This window comes from Chiloscyllium plagiosum, chromosome 45 (assembly GCF_004010195.1).
Source record: "Chiloscyllium plagiosum isolate BGI_BamShark_2017 chromosome 45, ASM401019v2, whole genome shotgun sequence".
NCBI classification, from domain to species: domain Eukaryota; kingdom Metazoa; phylum Chordata; class Chondrichthyes; order Orectolobiformes; family Hemiscylliidae; genus Chiloscyllium; species Chiloscyllium plagiosum.
Window position 1 is genome coordinate 3,879,466 of NC_057754.1, and position 19,942 is coordinate 3,899,407.

Genomic DNA, 19,942 nt, shown 5'->3' on the forward strand with positions numbered 1-19,942 from the left:
AGGGTTCAGAAATGATTTGCAAGGATGTTGCTGGGATTGGAGGGTTTGAGCTACAGGGAGAGGCTGAACAGGCTGGGGCTGCTTTCCCTGGAGCGTCGGAGACTGAGGGCTGGCTTTATAGAAGTTTATAAAATTATGAGGGGCAAGGATAGGGTGAATAGACACGGTTTTTTTCCCCAGGATCGGGGAGTCCAGAACCAGAGGGCATATGTTTAGGGTGAGAGGGGAAAGATATAAAAGAGACCTAAGGGGCAATTGTTTCACGCAGAGGGTGGTGTGTGTATGGAATGGGCTGCCAGAGGAAGTGGTGGAGGCTGGTAAAATTTAAAAGGCATCTGGATGGGTATATGAATAGGAAGGATTTAGAGAGATATGGGCCAAGTGCTGGCAGGTGGGACTAGATTGAGTTGGGATATCTGGTCGGCAGGGGCGGGTTGGACCGAAGGGTCTGTTTCCGTGCTATACATCTCTATGACACTATGAGAAGTCAGTGGTGTGTTGATATTAAACGTGAGAGGGGTTAATGTTTTGTTGTTTGGGTCAACCTTCAGTCATAGTGACTGACAGCAGAGAAACAGGCTGCAGCATTGGGTCCCAGATGGAGTCATTGTACCTGAGTGTCTGTCTGTCTCTCTCTCTCTCTCTCTCTCTCTCACACGGTTAGGTCTGCACTCGGTAGTGTGCAGTGCACACAGGAACAGTCCAAACCTTTAGAAACACAGGGGGCTGGTATCCAACATCAGCATGGCCAATACTGCTTTAATTTAGCAAGTTTTCGTTTCTTTGCACAAGTTTCTGTTCGACAGCTGATTTATGTTATATCATACAGTGTCCCAATAGGGACTGTTTCGTTTTTTTTAAACTTTCTCTTCACAAGAGTAGAGGGAGCTTTACTCTGTATCTAACCCAGTGCTGTCCCTGTCCTGGAACTGTGTTTGATGCAGACAGTGTCAAGGGAGCTTTACTCTGTATCTAACCCTACACTGCCCCTGTCCTCGGAGTGTTTGATGGAGATAATGTTGATGGAGTTTTACTCTCAGTTTGAAAAAGCAGAAACAGTCCCTGCGGCCTGCTACGTCTGTGCTGATAAATAAACACCAAATGACACGAATGCGGTTTCCCTGAACTTGGCCTAAATGAGGGGAGATAAGGTAGCTCAGTGGTTAGCACTGCTGCCTAACAGCGTCAGGGACCCGGGTTCGATCCCACCCTCGGGCGACTGTCTGTGTGGAGTTTGCACGTTCTCCCCGTGTCTGCGTGGGTTTCCTCCAGGTGCTCCGGTTTCCTCTCACAGTCCAAAGGTGTGCAGGTCAGGGTGAATTGGCCATGGTAAATTGCCCCATAGTGCCCAGGGATGTGCAGGTTAGGGTGGATTGGCCGTGCTAAATTGTCCCATAGTGCCCAGGGATATGCAGGTTAGGGTGGATTGGCCGTGCTAAATTGTCCCACAGTGCCCAGGGATGTGCAGGTTAGGGTGGATTGGCCGTGCTAAATTGTCCCATAGTGCCCAGGGATGTGCAGGTTAGGGTGGGTTGGCCATAGGAAATTGCCCTACAGTGCCCAGGGATGTGCAGGTTAGGGTGGGTTGGCCATAGGAAATTGCCCTGTTGTGTTCAGGGATGTGCAGGTTTAGGCGGTTAACCATGGGAAAGGCAGGGGCCCAGGGATGGGGTGGGTCTGGGTGAGATGCTCTCTGGAGGATTGGTGTAGCCTTGATGGGCCGAATAGCCCGCTTCCGCACTGCAGGGAGCCTCAGCCTTTGAAACCCTCCTCCAGGTGATTCTCACGTGAGGGCAGGAGTACCTACCCCCTACTTTGAGCCCATCCCCTTCCGTTCTTTGGTAAAGCTGGCATTGATGTCCTCTCCCCTTGGTAAAACCGCAGGGGACCACGCCAGGAATGGGGACCTGCTGGCCACCGACGCCAGCTCTGCCGAAAACCTACCTCAGGCTGGAGACGACGGGAGCAGGGAGGCCGGTACTGACGATGTGGTGGAGCCCGGGCAATGGCGGCGGGGGCTGAAGAGCACGTGCCGGGCGCTGGTGGGCAGCGCTGCCATGCTGGCCTCGGTGGCACTGGGCCGGGACCTGGAGAGGTTGCGTCTGCCGGAAGCTGAGAGGCCGGCCGGTGGCCGCAGCGCCCAGAGCTCGCCGCAGGTCACGCACCGCAAGAAGGCGCGCAAGGACAATGATGACGACCGCAGCGGAGACCAGGCCGGGGACCTCATCTGCTTCCCCGTCCCCCTGCCGACCCCCACTACCGGGAACCCTGCTGAGACACTCCCCCGTGTCACCCCAGGGGGTGCTGGAGAGCTGCTGCCGGGACCCCCTGTCACCCCCCGACGAGAGAGGAAACACGGGGACGTGGGACAGGCTACCGAGGGCTGCTGCGCCAAGACCAAAGGTGAGGGAGTAGCTAAAGGCACCCAGTCCATTACCCACGCTTTTCAATGGGAGGGTCTGCTCCCTAATGAGGGTGCGGGTTTACAGGAAGGAGAGCCAATCCGGTCGAAGCCCTATGAGGGCGGACACTGCGAGGCCACCCCCTAAACCCTGGGCTGGAGTTCCCGGAGCCAGCAGTGTGGGCTGGAGAGGGAGGGAAGTGAGTGGGAAACAGTCTCAGAATGAGGAGTCAGCCACGTTGGGAGTGGGTTGAGGAGGAAGTTGAGGCCTGGGAGGAATTGGTTCACCTGAGGAGTCTGGGAGTGGGATGAGGAGGAATGAGGCCTTGGAGTGGGGTGGGGAGGAATTGAGGCCTGGGAATGTTTGGAATTCCCTGTCCCAGAGAGAGGAGTGGGTGGCTCGGGGTCGCTGAGTGCCTTCAAAACTGAGGGCCTTGAGTGGGTCGGGCGTCAGGCTGGGAGGCTGAAGCCGAGGAGCAGGCCTCGCGGTGTCAGGGGCGGGGAGGAGAGGTACTGGACAGGCCTCCGGTTCCCTGATTCCTAACATCTCTCGCTCTCTCTCTCGGTTCCTTTTTCAGGAAATGCATTCACCTGCGCCCCTGTGGTGAACCAGGAAAGTGTCGGCTTTCCCTCAGATCATCCCCATCGGAAGCCTTGGCCGCGGGCCGAACACACCAAGACCAGTGCCTTGCCCCGGCCGAGGCCATCCCGGGCCCGGGCCAGGATCGACCCCTGGAGCTTTGTGTCGGCCGGTTCATGCGAGCCAGACCGGACGGCGAGCGGCCTCCCTCCTGAGCCTGAGGCGGCGGCAACGACGGCAATCCCTGACCCGTTCCAGCCACCCCTGGCAACCCCCCGCCTGACCAACCCGTTCGCCCACCCGGCCCCGGCCCCGTCTCCACGGCTTTGCCCCCCGGGGCCTTACAACCCCTTCGCCGTCGCTGTGGCGACCCCCAGTCACTGCCCGTTCCCGTCGCCTGCCTCTGACCCCTTCAGCGCCGCAGCGGAGAGAGCTGGTTTCTCGAGCTGCCCGCTCTCCGCACTGAGCCCCTGGGCCTCCTCGGGCAGGCCCCAGGCCTCCGCTCCAGCCCAGGCCGAGAGCCTGATCGACTTGGACACAGAGATATGGAGCAAAGTGGCCACCCCGCTGAGCTAGGTCTGGCGACGGGGGTGTGTGTGGTGGGGGAGAGGGGTGGCAAAGCAGGAACCAGGGTGGAGAGGGATTGGTGGTGGGGTAACTTGGTTACTGAATCTGTTCTCTTGAAGGACTGACCCACAGGGGGTCTTCCAGTACAGCCTCTGCCTCCCTCCACTGGGCCGAGCAGCCATTTTGTGTGAGGGAACAAGACAAAACAAAATAAATCTCATGATTACTTTACAATCATGTGCTAGGCCCCACTCCCTCCACACCTACCATTTAATGTCCCGGAGTATTGGGTTTCTGTCCCCCGGAATCCTGGGCCGACCTCCGCCCATCCCTCTCTCATCGGCCGGTCAGAGGTTCTGTGTTTTCTTTTGGAGATGGGGGAGAGGGGAGGGGTGACAGCGGTGGAGGGTTGATCTGACGGGACAGGGTGGGATCCTGCTGAAGATACCGCTCGGTGAGGGGTCCTTCCTCAGGGTGTCTCCGTGATGTTTTCTGAAGTGTGATAACTGTTGGGCGGGCATGTTGGTCAGACTCCTCGGTTACCGCCAGGCCCCAGTGCCACTTTCGGTTAATGCCAGGTCCCAGTGCCACTCTCGGTAACCACCAGGCCCCAGTGCCATACTTGGTAACCACCAGGCCCCAGTGCCACTCTCAGTTACCACCACGTCCCAGTGCCACTCGGTTACCACCAGGCCCCGGTGCCACTCTCAGTTACCACCACATCCCAGTGCCACTCGGTAACCACCAGGCCCCGGTGCCACTCTCAGTTACCACCAGGCCCCGGTGCAACTCTTGGTAACCACCGGGCCCTGGTCCCACTCTCGGTTACCGCAGGGCCCCAGTGGTCACACTTGGTAACCATCGTACCCTGGTGACATTCTCGGTCACCGCTGGGCCCCGGTGCCACTCTCGGTAAACCACCAGGCTGTGGTGCCACACTTGGTAACCACCGTGTCTCAGTGCCACTCTCGGTTACCTACACGGTCATGGTTGAACCCGATTGGTGCATGTGAGCTCTCGGAGCCGGTCCTGCCTGAGCATTTTCATTATTTTTTTTAGAGAAAAGTAAGTTTATTAAAGAGGATTTAAAATTTATTATTAAATAAAATCTTTCAATATCTCATCACATGTCTGTCATCTTGGATTGCAAGCTCGTCTCACTGGGGGAGGGGTTACGAGTAAGGTATTGACAGCTCATCTTAGACCCCACTCTCTCTCTGTACACTGACTGGTGTCTCTCAGTCCCCGCTCTCCCTCAGGGAGATATCTGTACACTGACTGGTGTCTCCCAGTCTCCCCTCTCCCTCAGAGAGATATCTGTACACTGCCTGGTGTCTCCCAGTCTCCTCTCTCTCTCAGGGAGATATCTGTACACTGCCTGGTGTCTCCCAGTCTCCTCTCTCCCTCAGAGAGATATCTGTACACTGCCTGGTGTCTCCCAGTCCCCCCTCTCTCTCTCAGGGAGATACCTGTACACTGCCTGGTGTCTCTCAGTCCCCTCTCTCCCTCAGGGAGATATCTGTACACTGCCTGGTGTCTCTCAGTCCCCTATCTCCCTCAGGGAGATATCTGTACACTGCCTGGTGTCTCTCAGTCCCCTCTCTCCCTCAGGGAGATATCTGTACACTGCCTGGTGTCTCTCAGTCCCCTCTCTCTCAGGGAGATACCTGTACACTGACTGGTGTCTCTCAGTCCCCTCTCTCTCTCAGGGAGATATCTGTACACTGGCTGGTGTCTCGCAGACCCCCTCTCTCTCTCAGGGTGATATCTGTACACTGACTGTGATCTCTCAGGCTCCCCTCTCTCTCTCAGGGAGACATCTGTACACTGACTAGTGTCTCTCAGTCCTCTCTCTCCCTCAGGGAGATATCTGTACACTGACTAGTGTCTCTCAGTCCCCTCTCTCCCTCAGGGAGATATCTGTCCACTGACTGGTGTCTCTCAGTCCCCTCTCTCCCTCAGGGAGATATCTGTACACTGACTGGTGTCTCTGTCCCCTCTCTCCCTCAGGGAGATATCTGTACACTGACTGGTGGCTCTCAATCCCCTCTCTCCCTCAGGGAGATATCTGTACACTGACTGGTGTCTCTCAGTCCCCTCTCTCCCTCAGGGAGATATCTGTACACTGACTGGTGGCTCTCAGTCCCCTCTCTCTCTCAGGGTGATATCTGTATACTGACTGGTGTCTCTCAGTCCTCTCTCTCCTTCAGGGAGATATCTGTACACTGCCTGGTGTCTCTCAGTCCCCTCTCTCTCTCAGGGAGATTTCTGTACACTGACTGGTGTCTCTCAGTCCCCTCTCTCCCTCAGGGAGATATCTGTACACTGACTGGTGTCTCTCAGTCCCCTTTCTCCCTCAGGGAGATATCTGTACACTGACCGGTGGCTCTCAGTCTCCTCTCTCCCTCAGGGAGATATCTGTACACTGACTGGTGTCTCTCAGTCCCCTCTCTCCCTCAGGGCACTATGGGACAATTTAGCACGGCCAATCCACCCTAACCTGCACATCCCTGGGCACTATGGGACAATTTAGCACGGCTAAACCATCCCAACCTGCACATCTTTAGACTGCGGGAGGAAACTGGAGCACCCAGAGGAAATCCACATAGACATGGGGAGAATGTGCAAACTCCACACACAAGGTTGCCTGAGGCTGGAATCGAACCCTGGTCTCTGGCACTGTGTGGCAGCAGTGCTAATCACTGTATGAGTTAAAAGCTAATAGTGTGTTCTTTCAGGATTGGTGCTCTTGAAGCACTGATCTTCCAACAACTCGGTGCTCCCCCAGTACTGACCCTCCGACTGTGCAGCACTCCCTCAGCACTGACCCTCCAATAGTGCCCACTCCCTCAGCTCTGACCCTCCAATAGTGCCCACTCCCTCAGCATTGACCCTCCGACCGTGCAGCACTCCCTCAGCACTGACCCTCCAATAGTGCCCCCTCCCTCAGCACTGACCCTCCGACAGTGCGGCACTCTCTCAGCGCTGACCCTCCGACAGTGCCCGCTCCCTCAGCGCTGATCCTCTGACAGCACGGTGCTCCTTCACCATTCCCAATTCAAATTCCTGATTGGACTCCCTCTCGGTTGTGCTTCTCGCATCTTAGGCCTGGTGTGGGTTTTATGAGAGCTGTGGAGTCGCCTGGAGAAAAGAAATCCATCGTCAAAGGGGGAACTGGAGGTAAGCAGCTGCCAGTATCTCGCGGATTGCTTTGGGAGGCACACGCTCTGGTCTGGGTTACCGACCCCACCCTGGAGGCCCTGACGACAACATGGACCCGGTGGAATGCTGGGCCTGTTCAAGAGGTGACAGCCTGCATCTCCTGCTCCCCAGGAGCCATTGGTGTTTGGACTGCCCCATCCCACACCGTCCAGGGAGATGGGGTCTGTCTGACCAAGAGGGAGACCTCCGGCTTGGTTGTTTGTCCTGCCCTGGTCAAGTGCATTCCAGTGCACGAACCCACCCCTTAACATCTCCGATATGCTGGGCGGGAGTCGGACATGGCAAGTCATTAGGAGTGCAAATGCTCAATTGTATTATGTGGGTGCAGAATTAGGCCTTCAGGCCTGTTCTCCACCATCCCGGCTAACCTGCGAATCTTCAACTCCACTCTCCTGTCTTTTCCCTTGACTCCCTTCCGGAATAAAAAAAATTCTATACCTCAGCCTAAGATCTATTTAATGACCCAACCACTACAAACCTCTACGGTAAAGAATTCCACAGATTCACACCCCTTCTGAGAGAAAAAAAAGCCCCTCATCTCTGCCCTAACCATGTGAGGCCCTCTGCTCCTGCACATGTCCCACAACAGGAAACAGCCCCTCTCCACACCTACCCTGTCAAAGTCCCGCAAAAAAATCTTCTCCATTTCAATAAGGTCATTCTTCTGAACTGTGGCAGATGGAGTTTAATTTAGATAAATGTGAGGCGCTGCAGTTTGGAAAGACAAATTAAGGCATTTAACAGTATATATACTTCATGGAATACTGCATTCAACTCTGGTCTCCCAGCTATAGGAAGGATGTTGTGAAACTCTAAAGGGTTCAGAAAAGATTTAGGTTGCCAGGGTTAGAGGGTTTGAGCTATAGGGAGAGGCTGAACAGGCTGGGGCTGTTTTCCCTGGAGCGTCAGAGGCTGAGGGGTGACCTCATAAAGGTTTATAAAATCATGAGGGGCATAGATAGGGTAAATAGACAAGGTCTTTTCTCCAGGCTAGGGGGCACGGGTTTAAGGTGAGAGGGAACAAATTTAAAGGCACCTAACGGGCAACATTTTCAAACAGAGGGTGGTGTGTGTGTGGAACGAGCTGCCAGAGGAAGTGGTGGAGGCTGGTACATTGGCAACATTTAAAAGGCATTTAAAAGGGTACTCAAATAGGAAGGGTTTGGAGGGATGTGGGCCAAATGGGACTGGATTAATTTCGGATATCTGGTCAGCATGGACGAGTTGGACCAAAGGATCTGTCTCTGTGGTGTACGTCTCTCTGACTCCAGTGAGTATGAACCAACATATTCACCCAATCCTCATTTGTCACTTCGATGGACTCCCCAGTGAGCATTCCCTGGACTGCTACAATTCTTTGACGAGGTCAAAATCCAAATGACACCAGGTTTTAGGGTATAACCTTGGGGGTTGTTTCATTTTTGACCTTGTCCAGCTCTGGCATCCCCACATCCTATGCTTTGATAAGGGGTCATGCTATTCCAACTATGGCCCAATGAGTGCTTTGAACAGTTCAAAAAGAGGGGTAGGTTTTTTTTTTCAGACTCATTCACAGGACTGGCTGGGCGAGATTTAGATTAGATTAGATTCCCTACAGTGCGGAAACAGGCCCTTCGGCCCAACAAGTCCACACCGACCCTTCGAAGAGCAACCCACCCAGCCCCATCCCCCCACTCATGCACCGAACACTATGGGATAATTTCCCATTGCCAATCCATCCTAACCTTCACATCCCTGGGCTCTATGGGTAAATATAGCACGGCCAATCCACCCTAACCTTCACATCCCAGGGCTCTATGGGGCAATTTAGCACGGCCAATCCACCCTAACCTGCACATCCCTGGGCACTATGGGACAATTTAGCACGGCCAATCCACCCTAACCTGCACACCTTTGGACTGTGGGAGGAAACCGGAGCACCCGGAGGAAACCCCACGCAGACATGTGGGGGAGAATGTGCAAACCCCACCCAGACAGTCGCTCGAGGCTGGGCTCGAACCCGGGTCCCTGGCGCTGTGAGGCAGCAGTGCTAACCACTGAGCCACCGTGCCACCCTTTTAAATGCCCTAATTGCCCAGAAGATCAGATTGATGTGGGTCAAAAGTCGCATCAGGCAGTTTCCCTGTCTAGATGGACCAGATAGTTATTTCCAACAATGAGGTGGGGAAAAGGTCTGTGATAACTCAGCCATTGGGTATGTCCGGGGCTCAGATCAGTCGATTCACATGGTGTTGAGCTCACAGATTGGCCTCTAACTCATTGAATGGGGGTAATTTGGGGTGGGGGTGCTGAATGGCCTTCTCTTTCCTGCACAGGTATGATGTGGTACAGACATAAAGTAAACCAGAAGAAAAAGATAACAGGACTAACAGGCTGAATGGTCCCCTCCGAATCCAGAATTAAGATTAGGAGCAAGGGAGGAACCGAGAAACTCTATTAATTGATTTTGTATTTTAATCTCTCTGGGTGCTTGTCGGATGCATGATTTCACTGACTCTGGGAAAATTAGCAACTTTTAGATGTTGCTTCCAGAGCCGGAGAACTGAAGCCTGGGGCTGGAGTTGGGGAGAGAGAGAGAGAGAGAGACCCCAGGGGGCTGGGGGAAGAGAGAGTGAGAGACCCGGTGGAGAGAGAGAGAGAGAGAGAGAGAAAGAGATAGAGACATCTAGGCCAGGGTTGGGTTCAGGAGGGGTGTCCAGGGCTGGGGAAAGAGAAAGAGAGAGATCCCAGGGCTGGGGGTAGAGAGAGAGAGAGGGAGAGAGCAAGGCCCCAGGGCTAGGGGGAGAGAGACCCAAGGCCTGGGGATAGAGAGAGAGAGAGAGAGATAGAGAGAGAGAGCCTAGGGCTAGACAGAGAGAGACCTCAGAGTTGGGGGTAGAGAGAGAGACCCCAGGGCAGGGGACAATGGATGTTTTTGACCTCATCCCTTTGTGACATCCCTGAGGGACACTAAGAGTTAGATTGAGACAGAGGGAGAGAACCAAACGTATTTTGGAAACAGCAAGAAATTTCCTTCCCCAAAGTTGTGACAGAAGTTTTTGTTTTGTTTGTTATTAACCTCTCCCAAGGGGAGATGGAGCTCATTCTGCAACCCAGCTCCTTGTGCCCAGCTCGCTCCAATGTCCTGAAGACCCAGGTGAAAAGCTGGTGGCCCACTGGGAGCTGGTGTGCCCACTGAGCCATGGCAGAGCACCGTCCACACTGTGACCTCAAGGCCTGCTATTTCCTGAAGCTAACTCTCTGCTTCCTGGTCTACGTGCTCTTCGGCACGGTGGTCTTCTCTGCTGTTGAGCAGCCTTGGGAGGTGCAGATGAGGAAGGAGTTGGTCGAGATGAAGTCCACGTTCTTACAGCAGCATGGCTGCATCCCAGAGCCAGAGTTGGACGCTCTTCTGCACAGGGTGATCACCGCCAGCAACTATGGTGTCTCGGCCTTGAGAAATGCTTCGGATGACCACAACTGGGACTTGGCCTCATCACTCTTCTTCGTCAGTACTGTGCTCACCACCATTGGTAAAGAATAACCCTCTCTCTCTCTCTCTCTCTCTCTCAGTCCTCTCACTGTTCATCTCCTCCTCCTCTCCCATCCCTCACCTTCACACCCTCTATCCTGGCCTGCTGTACCTCTCATCTCTTCCCTCACCCCTCTTTCTCCCTCTCTCTCCACCACACTATCTCTCCTCTCTCTCATCCATCTTTCCCTCTCTCTCCACCACACTATCTCTCCTCTCTCTCATCCATCTTTCCCTCTCTCTCCACCACACTATCTCTCCTCTCTCTCATCCATCTTTCCCTCTCTCTCCACCACACTATCTCTCCTCTCTCTCATCCATCTTTCCCTCTCTCTCCACCACACTATCTCTCCTCTCTCTCATCCATCTTTCCCTCTCTCTCCACCACACTATCTCTCCTCTCTCTCATCCATCTTTCCCTCTCTCTCCACCACACTATCTCTCCTCTCTCTCATCCATCTTTCCCTCTCTCTCCACCACACTATCTCTCCTCTCTCTCATCCATCTTTCCCTCTCTCTCCACCACACTATCTCTCCTCTCTCTCATCCATCTTTCCCTCTCTCTCCACCACACTATCTCTCCTCTCTCTCATCCATCTTTCCCTCTCTCCCACACCACTATCTCTCCGCCCACCCTATTCTCTCTCACCCCTCTCTCACTACTCTCTGTCCTCTGTCTCCCTCCCCTCCTCTCTCCCGACTGTCCCTCACTCCTGGTATGTTTGCTGTTATTATTCATTGCATTGAGTGCAGGGAGTTGGGAAGTCATGTTGCGGCTGTACAGGACATTGGCTCGGTCACTTTTGGAATACTGCATTCAATTCTGATCTCTCTGCTATAGGAAAGATTGAAACTCGAAAGGGTGCAGAAAAGATTTGCAAGGATGTAGCCAGGGTTGGAGGGAATGAGCTACAGGGAGAGGCTGAACAGGCTGGGGCTGTTTTCCCTGGAGCGTCGGAGGCTGAGGGGTGACCTTACAGAGGTTTATAAAATCACGAGGGGCAGGGCTGAATTGACTATTCTTTTTGAAATTCTCTTGAGGGATTTGGCTGACTGCACCAGCATTTATTACCAATCCCATGTTGCCTAGAGAAGGTGATATTGAGCTGCTTTCTTGAACAACTGCAGTCCATGTACTGTAGGGACACCCACAATACCATTAAGGAGGGAACTCCAGCATTTTGACCCAGTGAAGGAACAACCGATATATTTCCAAATCTGTATGATGAGTGGCTCAGAGGGGGGATTGATGGGGGGGGGTGGCGTTCCTAAGTATCTGCTGCCCTTGTCCTTCCAGATGGAAGTGGTCGTGGATTTGAAACATCTCAAGACATATGGCAAATTTCTGCAGTCCATCTTGTGGATGGCACACACTGCTGCTACTGAGCGTCAGTGGCAGGGGGAATGGAGACTTGTGGATGCGAGGGTTGCTTTGCGCCTGGGTGGTGTTGAGCTTCTCGAGTGTTGATGGAGATGCCCCACCCCCCCATCCAGCGGCAAGTGCAGAAGATTCCATCACACTCTTGACTCCTACCTTGTTGATGGGAGGGACAGGCTTCGGGGAGTCAGGGGGTGAGTCATTCACTGCAGGATTCCTAGCTTCTGAGTCGCTCTTGTAGCCAGTATCTGGTCAATGTTGAGTTTCTGATGATCCCGAAGAGTGGAGAGGGGGGGGATTCAGTAATGGGTAACGCCATTGAATGTTAGGGGCCGGTGGCAAATTGGTCTCTTATTGGAGATGGGCAGAGGCTGGCATGACTGTTTCTGTGAGAAAGTGAGGACTGCAGGTGCTGGAGATCAGAGCTGAAAAATGTGTTGCTGGAAAAGCGCAGCAGGTCAGGCAGCATCCAAGGAGCAGGAGGGATCGACGTTTCGGGCATGAGCCCTTCTTCAGGATTCTCCTGCTCCTTGGATGCTGCCTGACCTGCTGCGCTTTTCCAGCAACACATTTTCAGCTCATGACTGTTTCTGTGCTGTACATCATTTCTGCTCTGGGGTTCTGCTGAGGGCTGATTCAGGGGCAGATTTGCAGCGTTAGACGAATTGGGAATATGTTCAGAGTGATGGAGATAGAACTGCAGAGTGGGGTTCATGGCCCAGCGTGTCTCTTGTCGGGGTCTCTGTGAAAGGGGTGGCGTTGGCAAATCCTTCCTAACCTATTATTTCTCTCACTTGTCTCCAGGTTACGGGCACAGTGTTCCCTTCACCAGTGGAGGCAAAGCCTTCTGTATACTGTACTCAGTGTTGGGGATTCCCATCACCCTTCTCCTGCTCACCAGCGTGGTGCAGCACCTCATGTTCTACGTGCACTGGGTGCCCATCACGTACATCCACACCCACTGGCGCCTGGCCATGCCAGTGGTGGCCCGGATCCATGCCCTGGTAATTGGCAGCGTGGTGGCTGGTTGCTTCTTCCTGATCCCGGCGGCAGCGTTCACGGCTTTGGAGGAGGACTGGGATTACGTCTCGTCTCTCTACTTCTGCTTCATCTCCCTCAGCACCATCGGCCTGGGGGATTATGTTCCTGGCAATTCCCGTTACCCCAGCCTTCGGAACCTCTACAAGGTCGGCATCGCATGTGAGTCATGGAGACGTACAGCACAGAGACAGCCCCTTCGGTCCATCCCGTCCATGCCAACCCAAAATCCTAACCTAATCTAGTCCCATTTGCCAGCCTTTGGTCCATATCCCTCCAAACCCTTCCTATTCATATACCCATCCAGATGCCTTTTTAATGTTGTCATTGTACCAGCCTCCTCTGGCAGCTCATTCCATACACGTACCACCCTCTGCGTGAAAAAGTTGCCCCTTAGGTCTCTTTTACACCTTTCCCCTCTCACCCTAAACCTATGCCCCTCTAGTTCTGGACTCCCCGACCCAGGGAAAAGACCTTGTCTATTTATCCTATCCATGCCCCCTCATTACTTTGTAAACCTCTGTAATGTCACCCCTCAGCCTCCGACGCTCCAGGGAAAACAGCCCCAGCCTGTTCAGCCTCTCCCTGTCGCTCAGACCCTCCAACCCTGGCAACATCCTTGTAAATCCTTTCAAGTGTCACAATGTCCTTCCGTTAGGAAGGAGACCAGAATTGCACGCAATGTTCCAATAATGGTCCAACCAATGTCCTGTATAGTGGCAACATGGCCTCCCAATTCCTGATGAAGGGCTTTTGCCCGAAACGTCAATTCTCCTGCTCCTCGGATGCTGCCTGACCTGCTGTGCTTTTCCAGCACCACTTTGATCTAGACTCAGGTTTCCAGCACCCGCAGTCCTTGTTTTAACCTCCCAACTCCTGCCCTCAGTGTAGTTGCTTGGCTTGGGTAGGGGGCTCTCGGAGGGGGTGGTGGGTGCTCCCTGTCAGAAGATTCACTGTGGCTCAGTCCTCAGAGCTTCACACCTCACCTTTGGAAAGGTGGGGGAGGTGGGGGGGGGGGGGTCCAAGCCTGTCCGATGTCTCCCCTTTCAGGTGAGACGTCAAACTGAGGGTCCCGTCTTCCTGCCGTGGGGTGGGTGTGCATGGAAGGATCCTGTGGGCGGCTCTTTGCCATAAGCACTCACCCCGGTGTCACTGATGGTCCCTCCACTAACCTCACTAACTACAGAACAAATTTGTTGTGGGAATCCTCTTGTGTGTAAGCTGGCTTCCCGCACACCCACCAGCACGCCCAAGCGGACTCCTCAGCAGGCCGGGGAACATCTCCAACTGGCCGACAATGAGGTGCTGAGGACGCAGGTTCGAATCCTGAAGGGGGAGGCTGTGAGCTCGCTAGAACGGGGGGTGTGGGAGTTTAATGTCGAGGGGCTCAGCTTAGGTGGAATTGACACGAGGTGAGTGGCAGATTGTGGATAAATGGGAAAGTCAGTAGGTAAAACCGGTTGGCTGAGCGTCGTTTTAGTCGGTGATAGATTGGCAAAGTGGATGTGCAAAGGGTCCCCAAGCAGTCTGTGAAAACAAGCAGCGAGGAAGGCCAAGAGGGGGGGAATGGCCTCGTGGTATTATCACTGGACTGTTGACCCAGGTGATGTTTCCGGGTTTGAATCCCAACTGTGCTGGAAATGTGAATTCAACAAGAATCTGGAGTCAGGAATTCACTGTTGGGAAAACCCATCTGCTTCACTAATGTCCTTCAGGGAAGGAAACTACCATCCTTAGCTGGTCTGACGCCAGTGTGAGTCCAGACCCACAGCAACATGGTTGACTCTTAACTACCTCCTGGGCGATTAGGAACGGGCAATAAATGCTGGGCCTGGCCAGTGATGCCCTCATCCCGCATGAATTTTTTAAAAAAGTACGTCGGTCTTCCTTGCTGGAAAATTTGAGTAGAGGAGCAAGGAAGTATTTCTGTGGCTGTATCACACCTCTGGAGTATTGTGCATAGCTTTGACTGCCTTACCTCAGGAAGTCGTTACTTGCCATGGAGAGAGAAGCAGACTGGTTTGTCTCACGAGGGTCAATCGGTTCAACCGGGCCCGGACTCACTGAGGCTGAAGAAGGACGAGAAACGTTTAAAGTTCCACCAGTGCTGGACAGACGGAATGCAAGGATTGCACGTCCTCCGTGGGGAATTCTCGAACAAGCGGTGACAAACTCAGTTTGGGACTGAGATGAAGGAAAATTCCTTCCCTCAGGGTGGCCACCCGTGTGGAACTCTCTACCACAGAAGACTGTGGAGGCCAAGTCGCTGAATATATTTTCGGGAAGAATTAGATTGGTTCCCAGAAGGTAAGGGGGTCATGGGATTTAGGGAGAGGGCAGAGGTTTGGTGTTCTGCTGGAGGATCAGCCATGATTACGTTGCATGAGGAAGCGGGCTTGACGGGCTGAATGGTCATTTCTCGTCAGGACTACGTTTCTCAGATTGGCTTTAAAGCATTTTGAGGTGTCCTGGCTTTGCGAAAGGTGCTACATCAATGCGTGCCTTTCTCTTTCAACCTTGTGGCTTTGTCACTACCCTCTCCTGTAAGCGGTCTTATCATCTTGTGTTCAGGAGTGACCCAAAGTTTAACTCCACTGAAGGTCTCGCTGACAGTGTCCCGTTGTGATGTGACCTGGGTATGGGTGCCACCTCCAAATGTTCTGAAGGTGGCCTGTGATGACACTTGGTGAGATGGGGACCAGTTGAAATCATTAACTTAAGAGAGAGTGAACAGACAAGGCAGATAACTGGGCTCCTCAGTCAGTAGTACAGCTCAGGGTCAGTTAGCTCAGTTGGCTGGATGGTCAGCCTGCAATGCACAATGACAACAACAACGCGGGTTCAGTTCCTGTACTGACCAAAGGTACCTTACCCCTCACCGGAGTCACAGAGATGGACAGCACAGAAACAGACCCTTCAATCCAACTCGTCCATGCCGACCAGATATCCTAACCGAATCTAGTCTGATTTGGCTCATATTCCTCTAAATTCTTCCTATTCATATACCCTTTTAAATGTTGTCATTGTACCAGCCTCCACCACTTCCTCTGGCAGCTCAATCCATACACGCACCACCCTCTGGGTGAAAAAGTTGCCCCTTAGTTCCCTTTGGAATCTTTCCCCTTTCACCTTAAGAGGTGACCCTCAGATTAACCTCACCTCCAGCTTTGTCTCTGTCTCTCTCTCTCTAATGAGAGAGTGGGACTATGGTGACTTGACCTAACATAATCCACACTTTACTCCTCCCTTTCTCAGCTTACGCGATTGACAAAATCCCCACTGCGAAGCTCACCCACGCGCTAAATCTCTGAAATAAACCCAGAAAATACCAGAGGAACTCAGCAGGTCTGGCAGCATCAGTAGAGAGCGGGAAATAGTTAATGTTTTGAGTCCGGTGTGATTGAAGGTAATCTTGAGAGGCTAAACTTCTGATGCTGGAAGATTTCTGTTTATAAAACAGACTTGCTGTCAAAGTGGATGAATTCACACAATCTGGCAGAATGTGCCTACTCACTCAACCTGTCCCCTTACAGACCATCTACCTCACCTCGATAACTTCCTCTCCTACCTAACTTGAAGGTGTTAGTAAATTTAACTGCCATATGTTCAGCCATTGCACCTGAGTCATTGATAGAGATTGCAAGTAGTTGAGGAGCTAAACATTGATCACCACAGATTATCCACTCCAAAAATCTCATTGTCTGCTCCCTGTTCAGTAGCCAGTTCTTTTCCTATGCTAACAAGTTACCCCACAACTCAATGTGCTTCAAAGTTGTGTACCAACTATGGTTTTTGGCAGCTTGGACAAATGTTTTTATGGATTAGAGTGGTGCTGGAAAAGCACAGCAGTTCAGGCAGCATCTGAGGAGCAGGAAAATCGACCTTTCGGGCAAAAGCCCTTCATCGGGAATACCTCTATTCCTGATGAAGGGCTTTTGCCCGAAACGTCGATTTTCCTGCACCTCAGATGCTGCCTGACCTGCTGTGCTTTTCCAGCACCACTCTAATCTAGATTCTGGTTTCCAGCATCTGCAGTCATTGTTTTTACCCAAATGTTTTTTATAGAAATCTAAGTACACCACATCTACCTGTTCCACTCTATTGACTGTGAATGTTACTTAGAATCATAAAATCCCTGCAGTGTGGACACAGGCTGTTTGGCCCATCGAGTCTGCACCAACCCTCCGAAGAGCATCCTACCCTAACTCCATAACACCACATATACCATGACTAACCCACCCTAACCTGCACATCCCTGGGCACTATGGGACAATTTAGCACGGCCAATCCACCCTAACCTGTACATCTTGGACTGTGGGAGGAAGCCGGGGCACACGGAGGAAACCCACGCAGACACGGGGATACTGTGCAAACTCCACACAGACAGTCGCCCGAGGCTGGAATCAAATCCAGGTCCCCTGGTGCCGTGAGGCAGCAGTGCTGACCACTGACTCCACTATGTACTTTAACCCTGCGTCTAATGCTCCTGCTATAACCTCCTTCATAACAAACTTCCCTGCAAGATTCCTGCTTAGTCTCTCCCACCTCACTCAAATAAAGGTGTTACGTTTATTATTTTCCGACCCTCTGGGATATTCCTCAGGGATTTCACTCCTCTGTCCACAGCCCCAAAGGGGACAATGGCACGTGAAAATGTCTTCACTGCTACCCAGGCCAAGAGCGCAGTGGGTTTGAGTGACCAATTATTTACAGAAACCAGTTGATAAATTGCTGGCCGTTTGCACTAAATGACGTCTCGGTTTAGTTTTACATTTTTTACAAATTGAAGGCTCGCCCTCAGACAGAAGTCCTTTTGTTTTTGAATCTTTTCACAGGGAAGCTTATTAACATCCTCCAAACAGGATTAGTCGGAAGGAGCTTAAAATGAGATCTTCTTTCCCCTTGGGTGAGGGGTTGGGTGGGGGGGTTGGGTTGGAGTGTTCGTAGGCCAGGGAGTTCAATCCAAAGGGAAAGAGCAAGGAATGATGTGAAGTGAAGGGAGATCCGTTTCGGGGCAGGGTGTGTTTCTGTCTTGAGGTGGATGCAGCAACTTTATCAGGGCACAGCAAGATGCCAGGACGCACATTCCCTTGGCATTGAATGAGGGAGGATTTTTGTCTCAGGCCTTGGAAGAACGCCCGATTTTAATTCCAACAGACTTTTACTCCGTATCTAACCCCGTGCTGTCCCTGTCCTGGGAGTGTTTGATGGGGGACAGTGTAGAGGGAGCTTTACTCTGTATCTAACCCTGTGCTGTCCCTGTCCTGGGGAGTGTTTGATGGGGGGACAGTGTAGAGGGAGTTTTCCTCTGTCTCTAACCCTGTGCAGTCCCTGTCCTGGGGAGTGTTTGATGGGGGGACAGTATAGAGGGAGCTTTCCTCTGTATCTAACCCTGTGCTGTCCCTGTCCTGGAGAGTGTTTGATGGGGGGACAGTGTAGAGAGAGCTTTCCTCTGTATCTAACCCCGTGCTGGCCTTGTCCTGTTTAGACGGTAGTGGGCAGGGTTAACCAGAGTGACCTTGCCTCCCTTTGCCCACGTGCAGGCTACCTGGTGATCGGACTGGTCGCTCTGCTGGTGGTTCTCGAGAGCTTCTACGAACTCCAGGAACTGCAGCGTTTTATCAAAATCATCATGGGTCACCCGGACAAGGAGGGACAACTGCGCATCACCGAGCGTGAGGTAGCCATCACCAGCTCAAACCTAGACACCACGGGCTGTGAGGAAAACGCCAACGAGGATGGCAAAGTGGACAGGAGCACCAAGATGGCGTCTGAACCCTCCCCGGAGCAATGAGCCCACCGACCCAGAGCACTGCACACCATTCAATTGGCTGGACATCATCTCCCTCACAGGCATAGTGACGTCAACAAGGGCTGCCTGAGAGGATGGATCCAGGCCTTCCCCATGGTGCTCCACCAGGACAGAGAGCATCTGTTCAACCCCCTAGAGTCCCCTCCCACTTCTGTGTGGGCACCTCGTCTGGCAAGTGTGAATGCCCCATTTTGCAAACACAATGCTAGTCTCGTTCTTATTTAAAATTCAACATTGTATGAAACTATAAATATATAAATAATAAAGATTACCATGAGTTGCTTGGATGCTGCTTCCTGCTCTTGACTGACACGGATGGGACACTGCCTTTTGGATCCAGCCCTGTATTACTGACTGTAATTCTACTAATGTTAATCCAGCTCCCTCTACACTTTCACTCAGTAACCCCTCTAATCTCAGAGCCCTGTATTACTGACTGTAACTCTACTAATGTTAATCCAGCTCCCTCTACACTCTCACTCAGTAACCCCTCTACTCTCAGAGTCCTGTATTACTGACTGTAATTCTACTAATGTTAATCCAGCTCCCTCACCCTGTCACTCAGTAACCCCTCTACTCCCAGAGCCCTGTATTACTGACTGTAACTCTGCTGATGTTAATCCAGCTCCCTCACCCTGTTACTCAGTAACCCCTCCCTCCCCAGCACCCTATATTACTGACTGTATCTCTGCTGATGTTAATCCAGCTCCCTCACACTGTCACTCAATAACCCCTCCCTCCCCAGCACCCTATATTACTGACTGTATCTCTGCTGATGTTAATCCAGCTCCCTCACACTGTCACTTAGTAAAACCTCTCATCCACCAGTTTCAACCTCAGATAGGGGCAGCACAATTTAGATACAAAGTCAAACTTCCTCTGCACTATTTCCATTAAATCCTTGAGGACAGGGAAAGCATGGGGCTAGTTACAGAGTAAACCTTACCTGACACTATCATCATCAAACACTCCCATGACAAGAATAAGACAGGATTTGGAGAGAACGGTGTTGGACTGGGGTGGACAAAGTTAAAAATCACACAACACCAGGTTATAGTCCAACAGGTTTAATTGGAAGCACACTAGCTTTCGGAGCGACGCTCCTTCATCAGGTGGTTGTCTGGTGTTGTGTGATTTTTAACAAGAATAAGACAGGTTTTTGATAGTATATCTACAATACCTATCCGTCTGACAGTGGGATTACTGCCCGACAGTTAGCCCAAACCTACCATCAGCTCCCTGCTGACCTATCAGGTAACTGTACCTTCCCATGCCTGAAGTTACGCCCCAGTTACTGGAACCTCAGTCTGTCCCCCATTGGGGTGCAGCTCATACAAAGCCCCCTGGATGATTACAGACACAGACCCTAGACCTGGAAGTGATTGCTACAAAACCAGCTAAGCTCACTGATAACTGAATCAGAGCTGCTTTGG

General features: G+C 52.4%; 2 protein-coding genes across 2 annotated transcripts; both read left to right on the top strand.

Moving 5' to 3' along the window:
- The first annotated feature begins 1,707 nt into the window (after positions 1–1,707).
- Positions 1,708–4,671, top strand: LOC122544032 (vegetative cell wall protein gp1-like). The gene is made up of 2 exons (XM_043683044.1): positions 1,708–2,403; positions 2,980–4,671. The coding sequence occupies exons 1-2, from the start codon at positions 1,857–1,859 to the stop codon at positions 3,555–3,557; spliced, it is 1,125 nt and encodes a 374-aa protein (XP_043538979.1). The 5' UTR covers positions 1,708–1,856; the 3' UTR covers positions 3,558–4,671.
- Positions 4,672–9,933: 5,262 nt separating this feature from the next.
- On the top strand, positions 9,934–18,734 carry LOC122544033 (potassium channel subfamily K member 1-like). Its single transcript, XM_043683045.1, has 3 exons — positions 9,934–10,282; positions 12,464–12,859; positions 18,241–18,734. The coding sequence occupies exons 1-3, from the start codon at positions 9,952–9,954 to the stop codon at positions 18,489–18,491; spliced, it is 978 nt and encodes a 325-aa protein (XP_043538980.1). The 5' UTR covers positions 9,934–9,951; the 3' UTR covers positions 18,492–18,734.
- The last annotated feature ends 1,208 nt before the right edge of the window (positions 18,735–19,942 follow it).

Excerpts from the sequence above, each read along its gene's own strand:
- LOC122544033 (XM_043683045.1), top strand. The coding sequence starts at position 9,952 with ATGGCAGAGCACCGTCCACACTGTGACCTCAAGGCCTGCTATTTCCTG. Across the intron at positions 10,283-12,463 it reads TACTGTGCTCACCACCATTG|GTTACGGGCACAGTGTTCCC; the intron begins GTAAAGAATAAC and ends ACTTGTCTCCAG. Across the intron at positions 12,860-18,240 it reads CTACAAGGTCGGCATCGCAT|GCTACCTGGTGATCGGACTG; the intron begins GTGAGTCATGGA and ends GCCCACGTGCAG.
- LOC122544032 (XM_043683044.1), top strand. The coding sequence starts at position 1,857 with ATGTCCTCTCCCCTTGGTAAAACCGCAGGGGACCACGCCAGGAATGGG. Across the intron at positions 2,404-2,979 it reads CTGCTGCGCCAAGACCAAAG|GAAATGCATTCACCTGCGCC; the intron begins GTGAGGGAGTAG and ends TTCCTTTTTCAG.